This window comes from Schistocerca nitens, chromosome 2 (genome assembly GCF_023898315.1).
Source record: "Schistocerca nitens isolate TAMUIC-IGC-003100 chromosome 2, iqSchNite1.1, whole genome shotgun sequence".
NCBI classification, from domain to species: Eukaryota; Metazoa; Arthropoda; class Insecta; order Orthoptera; family Acrididae; genus Schistocerca; species Schistocerca nitens.
In genome coordinates, this window is record NC_064615.1 from 1,027,292,961 (window position 1) to 1,027,311,175 (window position 18,215).

An 18,215-nucleotide genomic window follows, 5' to 3' on the forward strand; every position below is an offset into this window, starting at 1 on the left:
CCATGTATGATATTCTAACATTTCAAGAAATTCTGAGTCGTTGACTGCTTCAGAAACTTCAGTTTTGGAATCACAAGTAGCTTGATATACTGTTTTCCATGACTTCAGAATTGATAGTGCAGTGAGTTGACCCCAAGAAGATGCAACCATGAAAATCATGTCTTTGATATTTACTGATTTCTGTGTGGAATCACACAAAGTTGTCCCTCTTCTTAATTAATTGAGCAAGTAGTTGTTTTTTGTGTACATGTTTGATGTACATATGCCATATCACACCAACTGACTACCAATGATTTTCACATTAAAATGAAAGGAAAAGGAAACAAAGAATGGATCAGTCCAGATAAACTGGAAAGGAAATCCATATTTAATGTGGGATGAATAAATAAGGTTCTTGTGTATTAAGGTATTTGCAGAATTTGTTTCATTAAAGTCCATATGGTCTTTTTACTTTAAAAGAAAAATATGGATAATAAAAACAAAGAATAATGATACAAAATATGTAAATATTTAACTGTTCTAATGTGTAAACTAGCAGCTTTCAAAAGCAAACCAGAAATGGCACAGAAGTTAGAGGGCATTAATGATTATTGAATGAGAAGGAGAAACAAACATTACAAATGTTAAATGTTTCTTGTATAATTGAAAAGAATGACTATTCTTGTAATATTTCTTTTTGAGTAGGCTTGCTTAGAAAATAGAAGCACACTTGCTCTTGTATACAGAGCAACATGTTTAAGGGTGCAGAATTTGGCTGAATTAAATCTAGGAATTTTCACTTAAACATTAGAGGTAGAAAATCTATTGTACTCTTGTCATCTATAAATGAGCAATTGTGTCCACAGCTAATTTCATTATAATTTCTGTGATAGTTAAATACTACTAACTACATGATTTATTTGTGTATTTTAAATGAAATATTTGTTTTGTATTTTATTACTTGTTTGAGGTACTCATTGAGTATGTGTACCGTGAATGGAGTTTGTCAACAGACATCCTTACATCATAGCAGGTGCCCATAGAGCTTATGAGATTCTTACTGGGTTGTAGATTCTTCTTCCCTCAATAGTACCAGTACTTCTGAGTCTCTTACTGAGAGATGATTAGGGTCTGTAATTAATTCAGCAGAGAAATAATACCATGGGCTTTACCTTCACGTAATGACAAGTTTATTTTTCTGCTGGGATTGTGTAGGGAAGCAGCATACTCACGCCGTATAAAATTCACATCAGTCTTTCCATTGTGTGCCAGCCAGTCCGCTGTAACTAGCTCTGACGTCATAAATGTTGCGCAATACTTTAAAAATCAAGTAAATAACCTGAAACATTTCTAGCATGTCAGGAGTAATACTAAATCAATATGTGTTGAATATCAGTTCAACAACTTTAACCATTTTCGAAATTTGGACGTTTTACTGTAAAAATCATTGGCGCAACAGAAAAGAGCTAGAAACTTAAAAATTTATATTTAGATTCCTTTTTCATAATAATTTAGTAGAAACGGATCTCTCAAATTAAAATTTTAGTTGAAATTCATGATTTTCTGGTTTTTGTCTTAAAAATTAAGGAAGCAAGATAGATTAAGTAGGCGAATAAATAAAGCTAGGATGTTTAAATTTAAGTAGAAGGGAGATCCGCTATAATCATGAAGATGTGAGAAGTTTCAACTGAATAACTATAAAACTATAGCAATAGCGTATCTCCAAAGGGCAAGTTCAGAGCTCGTCTACTGCGTGTAGTGTAATTAAATTAATTATCTCGCCCAAAATATTTGACTTAGCCACGTCAGACTTTTATTATGATTACTTACCTGTGTGCTGATTGCACATTTAAATTGAGAGCTTCATCGGCCATCAGCAAAGGAAGCAATGATTTATTCGATAACTTAAAGTGGTGCATTACTAGCCCAGCGGCTAGTCGGGAGAGCGGATTTGATTTAGCCGTCCGCACTGCGGCTTTATATGTAAGAACGCTGCGCGAGAGAGGAAGGCCCCAGTTCTCTCCAGACGCTGATTAGCGCACCACCTGTGCCAGGAGTCGCGTCGCGTCGCGTCGCGTCGCGTCGGTATCATTGCTATAAACAGCCTCGGATGCCGTAATAAGTTACTCGGGATACGCGTAACCATGAAATCATTTTCGAGTGAAGTGTTAATTTTGGGATTAATGATCTATCTTCAGTTTGCGTATGTCGTATTTTCACGTGCCGCCGCGGTACAGACATTCTACCATTATTTAGCATGGCGTTTGATGAACATTATCATCAAATTATGGCGAGCATTCACTTAAACATTTAATTTGAACAGTTATAGTTCCATCTACATCTACATCTACATCTATACTCCGCGAGCCACCTTACGGTGTGTGGCGGAGGGTACTTATTGTACCACTATCTGATCCCCCCTTCCCTGTTCCATTCACGAATTGTGCGTGGGAAGAACGACTGCTTGTAAGTCTCCGAATTTGCTCTAATTTCTCGGATCTTTTCGTTGTGATCATTACGCGAGATATATGTGGGCGGTAGTAATATGTTGCCCATCTCTTCCCGGAATGTGCTCTCTCGTAATTTCGATAATAAACCTCTCCGTATTGCGTAACGCCTTTCTTGAAGTGTCCGCCACTGGAGCTTGTTCAGCATCTCCGTAATGCTCTCGCGCTGACTAAATGTCCCCATGACGAATCGCGCTGCTTTTCGCTGGATCATGTCTATCTCTTCTATTAATCCAACCCGGTAAGGGTCCCATACTGATGAGCAATACTCAAGAATCGGACGAACAAGCGTTTTGTAAGCTACTTCTTTCGTTGATGAGTCACATTTTCTTAGAATTCTTCCTATGAATCTCAACCTGGCGCCTGCTTTTCCCACTATTTGTTTTATGTGATCATTCCACTTCAGATCGCTCCGGATAGTAACTCCTAAGTATTTTACAGTCGTTACCGCTTCCAATGATTTACCACCTATGGCATAATCGTACTGGAATGGATTTCTGCCCCTATGTATGCGCATTATATTACATTTATCTATGTTTAGGGAAAGCTGCCAGCTGTCGCACCATTCATTAATCCTCTGCAGGTCTTCCTGGAGTACGTACGAGTCTTCTGATGTTGCTACTTTCTTGTAGACAACCGTGTCATCTGCAAATAGCCTCACGGAGCTACCGATGTTGTCAACTAAGTCATTTATGTATATTGTAAACAATAAAGGTCCTATCACGCTTCCTTGCGGTACTCCCGAAATTACCTCTACATCTGCAGATTTTGAACCGTTAAGAATGACATGTTGTGTTCTTTCTTCTAGGAAATCCTGAATCCAATCACAAACCTGGTCCGATATTCCGTAAGCTCGTATTTTTTTCACTAAACGTAAGTGCGGAACCGTATCAAATGCCTTCCTGAAGTCCAGGAATACGGCATCAATCTGCTCGCCAGTGTCTACGGCACTGTGAATTTCTTGGGCAAATAGGGCGAGCTGAGTTTCACATGATCTCTTTTTGCGGAATCCATGTTGGTTATGATGAAGGAGATTTGTATTATCTAAGAACGTCATAATACGAGAACACAAAACATGTCCCATTATTCTACAACAGATTGACGTAAGCGAAATAGGCCTATAATTATTCGCATCTGATTTATGACCCTTCTTGAAAATGGGAACGACCTGCGCTTTCTTCCAGTCGCTAGGTACTTTACGTTCTTCCAGAGATCTACGATAAATTGCTGATAGAAAGGGGGCAAGTTCTTTAGCATAATCACTGTAGAATCTTAAGGGTATCTCGTCTGGTCCGGATGCTTTTCCGCTAATAAGTGATAGCAGTTGTTTTTCAATTCTGATATTGTTTATTTCAATATTTTCCATTTTGGCGTCCGTGCGACGGCTGAAGTCAGGGACCGTGTTACGATTTTCCGCAGTGAAACAGTTTCGGAACACTGAATTCAGTATTTCCGCCTTTCTTCGGTCGTCCTCTGTTTCGGTGCCATCGTGGTCAACGAGTGACTGAATAGGGGATTTAGATCCGCTTACCGATTTTACATACGACCAAAACTTTTTAGGGTTCTTGTTTAGATTGTTTGCCAATGTTTTATGTTCGAATTCGTTGAATGCTTCTCTCATTGCTCTCTTTACGCTCTTTTTCGCTTCGTTCAACTTTTCCTTATCAGCTATGATTCGACTACTCTTAAACCTATGATGAAGCTTTCTTTGTTTCCGTAGTACCTTTCGTACATGATTGTTATACCACGGTGGATCTTTCCCCTCGCTTTGGACCTTAGTCGGTACGAACTTATCTAAGGCGTACTGGACGATGTTTCTGAATTTTTTCCATTTTTGTTCCACATCCTCTTCCTCAGAAATGAACGTTTGATGGTGGTCACTCAGATATTCTGCGATTTGTGCCCTATCACTCTTGTTAAGCAAATATATTTTCCTTCCTTTCTTGGCATTTCTTATTACACTTGTAGTCATTGATGCAACCACTGACTTATGATCACTGATACCCTCTTCTACATTCACGGAGTCGAAAAGTTCCGGTCTATTTGTTACTATGAGGTCTAAAACGTTAGCTTCACGAGTTGGTTCTCTAACTATCTGCTCGAAGTAATTCTCGGACAAGGCAGTCAGGATAATGTCACAAGAGTCTCTGTCCCTGGCTCCAGTTCTGATTGTGTGACTATCCCATTCTATACCTGGTAGATTGAAGTCTCCCCCTATTACAATAGTATGATCACGAAACTTCTTCACGACGTTCTGCAGGTTCTCTCTGAGGCGCTCAACTACTACGGTTGCTGATGCAGGTGGTCTATAGAAGCATCCGACTATCATATCTGACCCACCTTTGATACTTAACTTAACCCAGATTATTTCACATTCGCATTCGCTAATAACTTCACTGGATATTATTGAATTCTTTACTGCTATAAATACTCCTCCACCATTGGCGTTTATCCTATCCTTGCGGTATATATTCCATTCTGTGTCTAGGATTTCGTTACTGTTCACTTCTGGTTTTAACCAACTTTCCGTTCCTAATACTATATGCGCACTATTTCCTTCAATAAGAGATACTAATTCAGGAACCTTGCCCTGGATACTCCTGCAGTTTACCAATATTACGTTAACTTTTCCTGTTTTTGGTCTCTGAGGACGGACGTTCTTTATCAACGATGATAATGTTCTCTCTGGTAAGCCGTCAGGTATTTTATCGTTTCGCCCAAGGGGGGGTCCCTCTAACCTAAAAAACCCCCGTGTGCATGCCACACGTACTCTGCTACCCTAGTAGCTGCTTCCGGTGTGTAGTGCACGCCTGACCTGTCTAGGGGGGCCCTACAGTTCTCCACCCAATAACGGAGGTCGATGAATTTGCAACCATTATAGTCGCAGAGTCGTCTGAGCCTCTGGTTTAGACCCTCCACACGACTCCAAACCAGAGGACCACGATCGACTCTGGGCACTATGCTGCAGATATTAAGCTCAGCTTGCACTCCGCGTGCGATGCTGGTTGTCTTCACCAAATCAGCCAGCCGCCGGAAGGAACCAAGGATGGCCTCAGAACCCAAGCGGCAGGCGTCATTCGTTCCGACATGTGCTACTATCTGCAGCCGGTCACACCCAGTGCGTTCAATAGCTGCCGGAAGGGCCTCCTCCACATTACAGACGAGACCCCCCCGGCAAGCACACCGAGTGCACACTGGCATTCTTCCCCGACCTACCCGCTATTTTCCTGAGGGGCTCCATAACCCGCCTAACGTTGGAGCTCCCTATAACTAATAGGCCCGCCCTCTGTGACTGTCGGGACCTTGCCGGAGAATCGGCCACTGGCCCAACAGGCGAGGCATCCTGTGGTGGCTCGGAAACGATGTCATCACCACATCAGTGCATTATACTCTGAACTGCTCTGGTAGTTGGATTGTGTGGATTCTTTTTGGTCTGTGACTTTCAGAATATAGTGAACATTTTAGAGAGAATCGTTTTTGATTATGAATCCCAGACAATCTCCTAATTCCTCAGAGCTATAAGCTGTAGCTATAAATGTATTTCTCAGATGAAGTGGGCACTAGGAATTCTAATTTCAGGCTTCACGTTTTGCTAATCACTTTCTGGTTGCCAATATTGTAGTTAGAGAGCCAGTGTTGAGAACGGCAAACAACAGCAATAAATAAATAATAGGAACATTTTATTATTCTAATATCCACCCGCCACTCCACATTTGTATTCGAAAGTTGGTTGTTCAATGCCATAAGTGCCTTAATAGTGATGGGAGGTATGTAGAAAAGTAAATGAAAGTAGAGGCTTTCATGTAAAAATAAAATTGCTGAGAAAAGACTACTTATTTTCTTTATTTCAAAATGGTACCTACTTAAAAAGCAGGCCTCATATGAGAGCTGATTACCACACAGGAAAGTTCACTGTTTGAATTCTCGATATTCACATGGGTTGTGGTATATAAAGACTGGTGTAATGATATTTTGTGATTTTGGAAATTACATCTGTGTTTATGAAATTAGAAAGGTCAGATTTGGCATTTTAAATCCACCAATAATCTGCTTTAACTGAATGATAGTCAGTTGGAAAAGTATTAAAGTTCAAGGTACTATCTGTTTAATATATTGTATGGCTCTACAGTTGATTCTATACTTTCATATAATATTACTGTGTTCATAATTACTTTAATTTGGGCTATTTCTTAATTAATGGCTTATTTGAATAATGAAGGGTGGTTTCTGATTTAGAAAAATTGGGTTGTGTCAAACCAGGGAATTAAACAAGCTGAAGGACTCAAAAGACAACATTATTTTTGGGTATGGCCGTTTTATGAATATTTTTTAAGTTCATCAGTTTTCAAATATAATGTAAGCAGTTACTGCAAAGAGTGAAATTAATGCTTGCAAATGAGATTTATCAAAGCTGTCAAAGTAACTAAGTATTTTAGACTCATTTTGCTATAGCTTACTTTTGAAAGTGTTATTTCCATTACCAATTTCTCTTAATTAACAATGTTTTAAGCAAACCTAAATGTATCACTAATCAGCAGACAAAAATGTAACATAAATAATAAATTAGTGTAAAATATTATATAAATAGTAGTTTGGCACATTTGGGTGTACATAATATATAGTCACTTTAAAATGATGAGTACTATTTAGAATAGAATAACATTAGCAAATTATTACTTGATCAAAATTTGAAAGAGACCATATACCAAGAAAACATATTGTCACTCTTTCACTAACATTCCTCACACACCTGCTGACTAGCTGCAAAGGAGTGCTACCTTCATCACTTAGTACCATCAAGTTCTGGGGATGAAGATAGAGGTGTGTGTAGTTGGGGAGACTATGTTTTCTACCAGGACATGAGGAGTATTCTTGTCAAAATGTTTTTCACCCCTCCCAAAACAGTATTCCTCTCACCTACTTAAACTGCACAACATGACTAAGAAAGTATCTCATATCGTATAGGGGAGTGTGACTTTTTTTTTTTTTGTTTTTTGACTGAGTACTGTACATTTTACAAAAAATTCAGTCATCACAGTTTTATCCATGTTGTCATACTCTGCTAAAAGTAGTAATGTTGGATCTATTGTGCAGCCTCAGAAGATGTATGGCAGAAACGTTTTGGCTACTAGAAAGAAAAAAATGTAGATCCATGTTGTTCTCAATTTAGGCACTAGTTGATCATATTTGATGAAAATACCGACTTCCATCATTGATCTTCATTATTTTTTATCAGACCTTGTATGTGATATTATCTGGTTAAGCACAAGAACATGTCTTTTGGACACTAATCATACACTGCTGCGGAAATGACTGAGTTGAATGAAACTTGCTTTTGCACACGGATGTAATTCAAGGCTGAAAAAATGCTATGCACTAATATGCTATGATAGATAATGTCTTAGTAATGTGAGCAATCTCATTTATTTTATGCAACATCTCAGATACAGGCTTCACAGCAGTCTATGTTGTTTGATTCTAAATAAACTACAGACTGTGCTGTTTTATGTGTTATGTAATTATTTTGAAAATGATTAAGTTGTGAGACATTTATATTCAGTTACACTTTTTCTGATTCAGTAAATCTCATAATTTTGATTACTATCTCTGGCATAATATGATAAACTTTTTTGACCTTTTGAAATGCTATTTTAGACGAGTTGTTAAGATTAGTATTTAACACATAATGCAGTATTGACAGTAAATGTTTTTGGTTAACACCACACAAAAAATACTGAAATTTAAGACATTATTATTTTCAATTCCTTCTCTTGTTTAGGTGATGTCCTTATTGCATCTGGTGTTGTAGCCTATCTTGGGCCATTCACCATGCAGTTCCGAGCACAACAGATTACTAGTTGGGTGAACAAAGTGGAGAAACTTGGTATTACATGCTCACATGATTTTGCTCTAACTGCTGTGCTTGGTGAACCAGTTGAAATACGAGCATGGAACATATGTGGGCTTCCCACTGACACATTTTCTGTTGATAATGGAATTATTATAAAGTAAGTAAACTACAATTAAATAAATTAGATTTCTGTTTGAGGTTTGAAGTCTTATTCTTCTTAAATTAGTTTATGTAATTTAATATAAAGATATGGTTATAATAGAGGGAAACATTCCACGTAGGAAAAATATATCTAAAAACAAAGATGATGTGACTTACCAAATGAAAGTGCTGGCAGGTCGACAGACACACAAACAAACACAAACATACACACAAAATTCAAGCTTTCGCAACAAACTGTTGCCTCATCAGGAAAGAGGGAAGGAGAGGGAAAGACGAAAGGATGTGGGTTTTAAGGGAGAGGGTAAGGAGTCATTCCAATCCCGGGAGCGGAAAGACTTACCTTAGGGGGAAAGAAGGACGGGTATACACTCGCACACACACACATATCCATCCACACATATACAGACACAAGCAGACATATTTAAAGACAAAGAGTTTGGGCAGAGATGTCAGTCGAGGCAGAAGTGCAGAGGCAAAGATGTTGCTGAATGACAGGTGAGGTATGAGTGGCGGCAACTTGAAATTAGCGGAGATTGAGGCCTGGTGGATAATGGGAAGAGAGGATATATTGAAGAGCAAGTTCCCATCTCCGGAGTTCGGATAGGTTGGTGTTAGTGGGAAGTATCCAGATAACCCGGACGGTGTAACACTGTGCCAAGATGTGCTGGCCGTGCACCAAGGCATGTTTAGCCACAGGGTGATCCTCATTACCAACAAACACTGTCTGCCTGTGTCCATTCATGCGAATGGACAGTTTGTTGCTGGTCATTCCCATATAGAATGCGTCACAATGTAGGTAGGTCAGTTGGTAGATCACGTGGGTACTTTCACATGTGGCTCTGCCTTTGATTGTGTACACCTTCCGGGTTACAGGACTGGAGTAGGTGGTGGTGGGAGGGTGCATGGGACAGGTTTTACACCGGGGGCGGTTACAAGGGTAGGAGCCAGAGGGTAGGGAAGGTGGTTTGGGGATTTCATAGGGATGAACTAAGAGGTTACGAAGGTTAGGTGGACGGCAGAAAGACACTCTTGGTGGTGTGGGGAGGATTTCATGAAGGATGGATTTGTGTATAAGGAAGTGGCATCAATGGTTACAAGGATGGTTTCTGGGGGTAACGGATTGGGTAAGGATTCCAGGCGTTCGAGAAAGTGGTTGGTGTCTTTGATGAAGGATGGGAGACTGCATGTAATGGGTTGAAGGTGTTGATCTACGTAGGCAGAGATATGTTCTGTGGGGGCTTGGTAACCAGCTACAATGGGGCAGCCGGGATGATTGGGTTTGTGAATTTTAGGAAGAAGGTAGAAGGTAGGGGTGCGGGGTGTCGGTGGGGTCAGGAGGTTGATGGAGTCAGGTGGAAGGTTTTGTAGGGGGCCTAAGGTTCTGAGGATTCCTTGAAGCTCCGCCTGGACATCAGGAATGGGATTACCTTGGCAAACTTTGTATGTGGTGTTGTCTGAAAGCTGACGCAGTCCCTCAGCCACATACTCCCGACGATCAAGTACCACGGTCGTGGAACCCCTGTCCACCGGAAGAATGACGATGGACCGGTCAGCCTTCAGATCACGGATAGCCTGGGCTTCAGCAGTGGTGATGTTGGGAGTAGGATTAAGGTTTTTTAAGAAGGATTGAGAGGCAAGGCTGGAAGTCAGAAATTCCTGGAAGGTTTGGAGAGGGTGATTTTGAGGAAGAGGAGGTGGGTCCCGCTGTGACGGAGGACGGAACTGTTCCAGGCAGGGTTCAATTTGGATAGTGTCTTGGGGAGTTGGATCATTAGGGGTAGGATTAGGATCATTTTTCTTCGTGGCAAAGTGATACTTCCAGCAGAGAGTACGAGTGTAGGACAGTAAATCTTTGACGAGGGCTGTTTGGTTGAATCTGGGAGTGGGGCTGAAGGTGAGGCCTTTGGATTGGACAGAGGTTTCGGATTGGGAGAGAGGTTTGGAGGAAAGATTAACTACTGAATTAGGGTGTTGTGGTTCCAGATTGAGTTGTCATTAGCACTTCCTTTCACGCTGATCACCTGCCACCCTACCAAAAACCTCTTTCCTCATTACCGTAGCCAGCTTCATCTTGACCCACAACTTCTTCACTTTCGAAGGCCAGACATACCAACAATTAAAGGGAACAGCCATGGGTACGAGGATGGCCCCTTCGTACGCCAACCTATTCGTGGGTCGCTTAGAGGAAGCCTTCTTGGTTACCCAGGCCTGCCAACCCAAAGTTTGGTACAGATTTATTGATGACATCTTCATGATCTGGACTCACAGTGAAGAAGAACTCCAGAATTTCCTCTCCAACCTCAACTCCTTTGGTTCCATCAGATTCACCTGGTCATACTCCAAATCCCATGCCACTTTCCTTGATGTTGACCTCCACCTGTCCAATGGCCAGGCTCACACGTCCGTCCACATCAAACCCACCAACAAGCAACAGTACCTCCATTACGACAGCTGCCACCCATTCCACATCAAACGGTCCCTTCCGTACAGCCTAGGTCTTAGTGGCAAACGAATCTGCTCCAGTCCGGAATCCCTGAAGCATTACACCAACAACCTGACAACAGCTTTCGCATCCCGCAACTACCCTCCCGACCTGGTACAGAAGCAAATAACCAGAGCCACTTCCTCATCCTCTCAAACCCAGAACCTCCCACAGAAGAACCACAAAAGTGCCCCACTTGTGACAGGATACTTTCCGGGACTGGATCAGATTCTGAATGTGGCTCTCCAGCAGGGATACGACTTCCTCAAATCCTGCCCTGAAATGAGATCCATCCTTCATGAAATCCTCCCCACACCACCAAGAGTGTCTTTCTGCCATCCACCTAACCTTCGTAACCTCTTAGTTCATCCCTATGAAATCCCCAAACCACCTTCCCTACCCTCTGGCTCCTGCCCTTGTAACCGCCCCCGGTGTAAAACCTGTCCCATGCACCCTCCCACCACCACCTACTCCAGTCCTGTAACCCGGAAGGTGTACACAATCAAAGGCAGAGCCACGTGATCTACCAACTGACCTGCCTACACTGTGACGCATTCTATGTGGGAATGACCAGCAACAAACTGTCCATTCGCATGAATGGACACAGGCAGACAGTGTTTGTTGGTAATGAGGATCACCCTGTGGCTAAACATGCCTTGGTGCACGGCCAGCACATCTTGGCACAGTGTTACACTGTCCGGGTTATCTGGATACTTCCCACTAACACCAACCTATCCGAACTCCGGAGATGGAAACTTGCTCTTCAATATATCCTCTCTTCCCGTTATCCACCAGGCCTCAATCTCCGCTAATTTCAAGTTGCCGCCACTCATACCTCACCTGTCATTCAGCAACATCTTTGCCTCTGCACTTCTGCCTCGACTGGCATCTCTGCCCAAACTCTTTGTCTTTAAATATGTCTGCTTGTGTCTGTATATGTGTGGATGGATATGTGTGTGTGTGCGAGTGTATACCCGTCCTTCTTTCCCCCTAAGGTAAGTCTTTCCGCTCCCGGGATTGGAATGACTCCTTACCCTCTCCCTTAAAACCCACATCCTTTCGTCTTTCCCTCTCCTTCCCTCTTTCCTGATGAGGCAACAGTTTGTTGCGAAAGCTTGAATTTTGTGTGTATGTTTGTGTTTGTTTGTGTGTCTGTCGACCTGCCAGCACTTTCATTTGGTAAGTCACATCATCTTTGTTTTTAGATATATTAATATAAAGATATAATCATTGATAAGCTGTTTGCTAGAGTATTCATAGATTTTTGTGAAACTGGTGAATCATTTGACTGTGCTGTTCACAGTATTTTTCTAGAGAAGCACTAATAGTGTGATGCCATTGATATTGCTGGTAACAGTTTTTTGTATTGTCTAGGAGGATGCAGAGTGCCATATTAAGAAACCCAGGAAGTGTTCACAATGATATGATGCCTGTGGAAATGAGGTGTACCACAATGATGTATTTAGAATTGTAGGTCCCTAGCTTGAACCTGCAATACAGGCCCTATCAGGGAAATTTTGAGACAATGAATGTGCAGCAATAGGATTTCAGAACAATTTTCCATTTAACACAATATGCTGCATCATGTAAAGTTGCTTTATTATTTAATTATGTAAAATACTGCTAAACAAATTCTGATCTAATGAACTGATGATATTAAAAAATAAAAAAAAAGCTTTTGAAAACATTACTGGAAAATATCAGCAGTCTATAAATTATTAAAACACTGATCAGTTTGCTGTTAGCAGTTACCAGTGGTGTCCTCTGACACTTACCAATGCCTCAGCTTTCTTCTCTGTTCACCATCTAATGAGACATGATCTGAAGATAATTTTTGATAAATTGAAACCAGTTACCATTTGGATGTGTGATTATTAATTTTTAGTAAAACCTTATGATTAAGACTTATTAGTATTTTTAAAAGTGAATAGAATTTACATGTTTCTTAAGCAGAAAATAACAAAAGCAACATAACAACTAAGCAAATTTTACTTATATTAAATTCAAATACTATAGTAGAGTTGAGATAATTAACTGCCTCAGTTGTAAATGGATTTATTGGTTCAAAATCACAACTGGTTTCACACAATTACCAGCCCTTCTTCAGGTGTACAAGACGGCAAAAAGAAGAATGAAGAAACTATAATAATAGGTTGCAGAACACTTAACACTTGTTTGTTATGGAAATAACAGGGATTACTGATCACTTATAAATATGAGGTTGATACAGTTGGGTTTGTCAGAATGAAAACACAGGTGTCACACCAGACAGCCACAAAGTAAGAAAACGGAGAGAAATACTAACAGTAAGAGAACATCAGAAAACAGTGTAAGATTGCCAGCCACACATGAAGCCAAGATACAGAATGACATGATGACAGAAAACTTAGCAACTGTCATACTACAAGGAAAAGTGAAGCTATCAAGGGATGATTAGCATAAGAGGTGACTTACTATCCTGAATACATAATATGTTAATGGATACTTACTTTGTGTTCTGCCTTACGGCAGCTTCTTGTCATGGGATAAGCCTCGTCAGAGAGGTCCACTGCATGGTGAATAGGAGGTGGTTAAATATACTTTGTCACAATATAAAAAATAAGGTGAAAATAATATACTTGAGCATAAGTAGTGGGTGTGCCCAATCATCAGTTAAAAATGTAAAAGGTTAAATTTTAAAATATGAAAATGCCACAAACGAACCTATAATGGCAGGTTGGATAAAAATAAAATAAACTTAATGACATCAAGTATCCACAAAGGAAAAATACTATCAATGAGGCAACTAAAATTAAAGGGATAAAAAAATACAATTCCTTTGAGAGAAAGTCTCAGGTGCATATTAGTGAGATTTGAGTACTATTTCAGAAAGGAATGATTGTATAGAAGATATATATGCTTCAGCCTGGTTTGCTCACTGGGAGTAAGCTGAAGGGTTGTTTGAAATGTACATAGTTTCTATTTCTTGTAATAAATTAAGGATGTTGCCTGTATTATGATGGTAAAGGATACTCAAATTGGTAATTATGTCACCAATAGAATGCCCATTACCTTTCCAATAACTAGATAAAGTGGACTTAGAATTGTTAAGGTCCTGAAGTTTCTGTCTGACTAATATAGAGGCATTGGCTATCATTACACTTAATTAGATAAATGCTAGAGCCCACATCTTGGTTGTAGGTCCTAGCTTCATGGTGCCAGTAGTGAAGACCAATTTGTTTTGTATAAAAATGCTGTTGTGACATCAGCTATTTGAGTGCTTAGCCAAACTTATCTGAAATAGTACCTGAATAGGGTATTTGTATTAATTAACAAATGCCCTCCTTGATGGGTGTCAAGGTAATCCCATGAACTACTTTATGCTGCATTTGCTGGTTAAGGGTATGCACAGCCTGAATTGGGTAGGCATTAGAACTCACCATGTACTTGAGAATTTGAAGGTTATTTTCATATTCCTGCTCACCAAGGGGTACTTGGGTAGCATGGTGCACCATTGCATGCTGTGCAGCCATCTAATATTTCTATGAGTTTTGATGGGCTGTGAATTATTCTGTCAGTAGTAGTTTCTTTTCTAAAAATGTGGTAGATAATCTTATGAGGGTGAATCAGATATAAATTGTGTTTTTGTTCCTGAGCATCAACAGTTGGTAGGACTAGACCTGTGCTTCTAGTAATGTTTGATGGGACAGGAATGTGGAGAGTTGGCCTTTACATACTTCCAACAGCTTCGTCACTAACACTCATGATGTTGGAACAACAGGTGAACCCCTCCACTGTGCAACACATAATTATAACATTTCTTGCTCATGGAGGTGTTTAAGCGATGGAAATTTTCCAGAGATTTGCTGCTCAGTTCCGTGATCAAATAGTGTCAACGATGTTTGTGTTTGCATGGTGAAAAGAGTTCAAGGAAGGATGAGAACATGTGGATAATGAGGAACCTGATCATCGTCCCCGGACCAGCATTACAGGCAAAAACATTTGTGCAGTTTGAGATGTTCTTGAAAGCAGCTGCAGGCAAGAGCATGAGAAATTGCAGAATAGGTTGGAGTAAGTTATGAGAGCTGTTAGGCGATCATCACAAATGACCTACAGTTGCGTAAAGTGTGTCCCAGATAGGTCCCTTACCTATCGACTGAAAAACAGAAGTTTTGACATTTTGAGATCTGTCAGAATGTCACAAAGAGGTTTGCAAAAGAAGATGTTCCTTTTTTGAGTTGAAGGTCAACCACTGTGCTCCTAAATTCAATCAAGCCAGTAATGAATGGTGGAGGAAAGGAGAAGGAGCCCCAGTGAAAGCCAAGACTCAACTGTCAGCTGGAAAATTTCTTTCAGCCATTTGTTTCGACCAGTGTTGCATTCTGCTCATTGATTTTTTGTATGAACGAGGCACAATCACTGCTGTGTACTGCTGTGAGCTGTTGAAGAAGGTGAGGAATCCATAATGTCACAAAAGATGAGACCAGTTCAACAAGTCATCATCCTCCATGGCAATGTCAGGCCCTGCACTGCAGCTCTCATGGCCTCCTCACCCTCACATTTCCATTTGTTTGGGCCACATAAAGAAGCTCTAGGAGGGCACTCATTTGAAGATGATAAGGGCATGGAGGAATTTGTGCACAGTTGGCTCCTGAAGTAGCCAGCTTCATTCTATGATGCTGTGGTCAAAACTTTTCTTCACACTGGGAAAAGTGTATGTTTAAAGCAGGAAACTATGTGGAAAAATAAAATTTAACTCCCTTTAGTTTTTCAGTGCCCTTTTTTAATGAAATCCTATTTATTTTTATTTACCTTTGTATTGTTTTGCAAAATGGTTTTTAAATCTAAAAATGCTAATATGAAATTACTGTGATGCTGTAACATAAACTGAATATTTAGATGCAACACATCTTGAGGGAACTGCTGTTCTCATTCTGTAGTACCACTCTAGAGAAGTAATACAGCACTGTAAAGAACTGACATTTGTAGCAACAACATTATGGAGGTAATGGGCTAAAAATTTAAGAAATTTGTATTCGTTGTTGCTGACAAAAATATTGACAATAATGCTATCTAAGGGAGATCCCATGGCCAGCCATTCTGTCTGAGTGTAGATGACATTATTAATTTTACAGTAAGACCACAATCACCCATGACACTAATATAAATAGCTTGGATGTCACCAACATGTATACAAACATTCCATCAAAAGAAGTTGTCCTGATTGTAGAACCCAATTTAAAGCAACACACTAGCTTGAAGTCCCTAGCAATTGATGAATTTCTCCCTCTCCTAAAGATGTCTCTAAACCACAAATACTTTAAATTTAATAATGTCATCTATAGATAGACAAAAGGGCTGGCTGTGGGGCCCCTCTTAAGTAGCATTATTGCCAATATTTCTTCAGCAAAAATGAATACCAATTCTTTCAATCTTTTCACCATTACCTTGATAATCTACATCTACATCTATACCGTACTAACCACTGTGAGGTGCATGGCAGAGGGTACATCCTATTGTTTCTTTCATTCCATTCGTGTATGGAGCATGGGAAGAATGATTGTTTGAATGCCTCTGTGCATGCAGTAATTATTCTAATCACATCCTCACAATCCCTATATGAGCCATATGTACGGGGTTGTAGTGTATTCCTAGTGCAATCATTTAAAGCCGGCTCTTGAAACTTTGTTAATAGACTTTCTCAGGATAGTTTACATCTGTCTTCAAGAGTCTTCCAGTTCAGTTCCTTCAGTCTCTCTGTGACACTCTCCTATGACTTAAACAGTCCTGTGACCATTCGTGCTGGCCTTCTCTGTATATTTTCAGTATCCTCTGTTAGTCCTATCTGGTACAGCTCCCACATACTTGAGCAATATTCTAGAACCAGTTGCACGAGTGATTTGTAAGCAATCTTCTTTGTAGAAAGACTGAACTTATCCAGTATTCTACCAATAAACCAAAGTCTACCAGCTGCTTTACCCACTACGAAACCTATGTGATCATTCCATTTCATGTCCCTATAAAGTGTTACTACACCCACGTATTTGTATGAGTTGGCTGATTCCAGCAATGACTCATTTACATTATAATGATAGGATATAACATTTTTTTCATTTTGTGAAGTGCAAAATTTTACATTTCTAAACATTTAAAACTCATAGCTGATCTCTGCACCACTTTGAAATCTTGTGAAGATCTGAATATTTATACAGCATCTTTCAGTTAGTACTTCATTATAGGTAGCTGTGTCATCTGCAAACTGCCTGATTTTATTATTAATATTGTCTGAAAGGTCATTAATATACAACATGGACAGCAAGGGTCCCAACACACTTCCCTGGGGCGTGCCCGAAGTTAATTCTAACTCTGACAATGACTCTCCATCCTAGATAATCTGTTGTGTCCTCCCTACCAAAGAGTCCTCAATCCAGTCACAAATTTTGCTTGATACCCTCTATGACTGTACTTTTGACAATAAATGTAGGTGTGCTACTGAGTCAAATGCTTTTTGAAAATCAAAAAATACTGCCTCAGCCTGATTGCCTTGATCCAAAGCTTTCAGTATGTTATGTGAGAAAAGTGCGAGTTGAGTTTCACATGGTCGATACTTTTGAAATCCATGCTAAACAATCGCACTGAGGAGATCATTCTGTTGTTTGCTTAAATGTTACATCCATTTTCTACACTTCTGTCTTACTTCTCTAAGTGGTGCTAAAGAACAATTACAGCAGCTCCACCAAGATCTGATCATAATATTCAATTTACATTTGAACACCACAATAATTTTATAATATTGTGTTCAGATTTAGAAATTATTTTGCAAAACAATAAAATGACCTATCACATTTTTAGAAAAGAGATTGTGACTGATAGTATGATTCACAGCTCATAAAATCACCTGCAGAAATATAATATGGCTGCACTGCATGCAGTGGTGCACCGTTCTTCCAAAGTACCCCTTACTGAACAGGAATAGAAAAATAGACTTGAATTATCAGGTACACTGTGAGTTGTAGTGACTACCCAATTCAGGCTGGGATATCCTCATCCAGAAAATGCACCATAAAGGACTTGCTTACAATCAGCAAATGATTACCTTGACTCCCGTAATATGTATGTATCATTGTTTGAACATGGAACAGACCTCTGTATGAATGTCATAGTAATAACCATCCCTATTATAGAGAAAAAACTAAAAGAGATGAAAACAATTAAGTTGCCAGGTCCGGATGGAATCCCTGTTCAGTTTTACAAA

The 18,215-nt window shown here is 39.9% G+C and overlaps 1 protein-coding gene across 1 annotated transcript in view; it reads left to right on the forward strand.

The window, feature by feature from the left end:
- LOC126237376 (dynein axonemal heavy chain 7) overlaps positions 1 to 18,215 on the forward strand; it is a 1,033,797-nt gene that overhangs the window by 662,081 nt on the left and 353,501 nt on the right. The window contains exon 44 of the mRNA XM_049947460.1: positions 8,266 to 8,494. Within this exon, the coding sequence (XP_049803417.1) occupies positions 8,266 to 8,494 (229 nt within the window). The remainder of the gene's footprint in view (positions 1 to 8,265; positions 8,495 to 18,215) is intronic.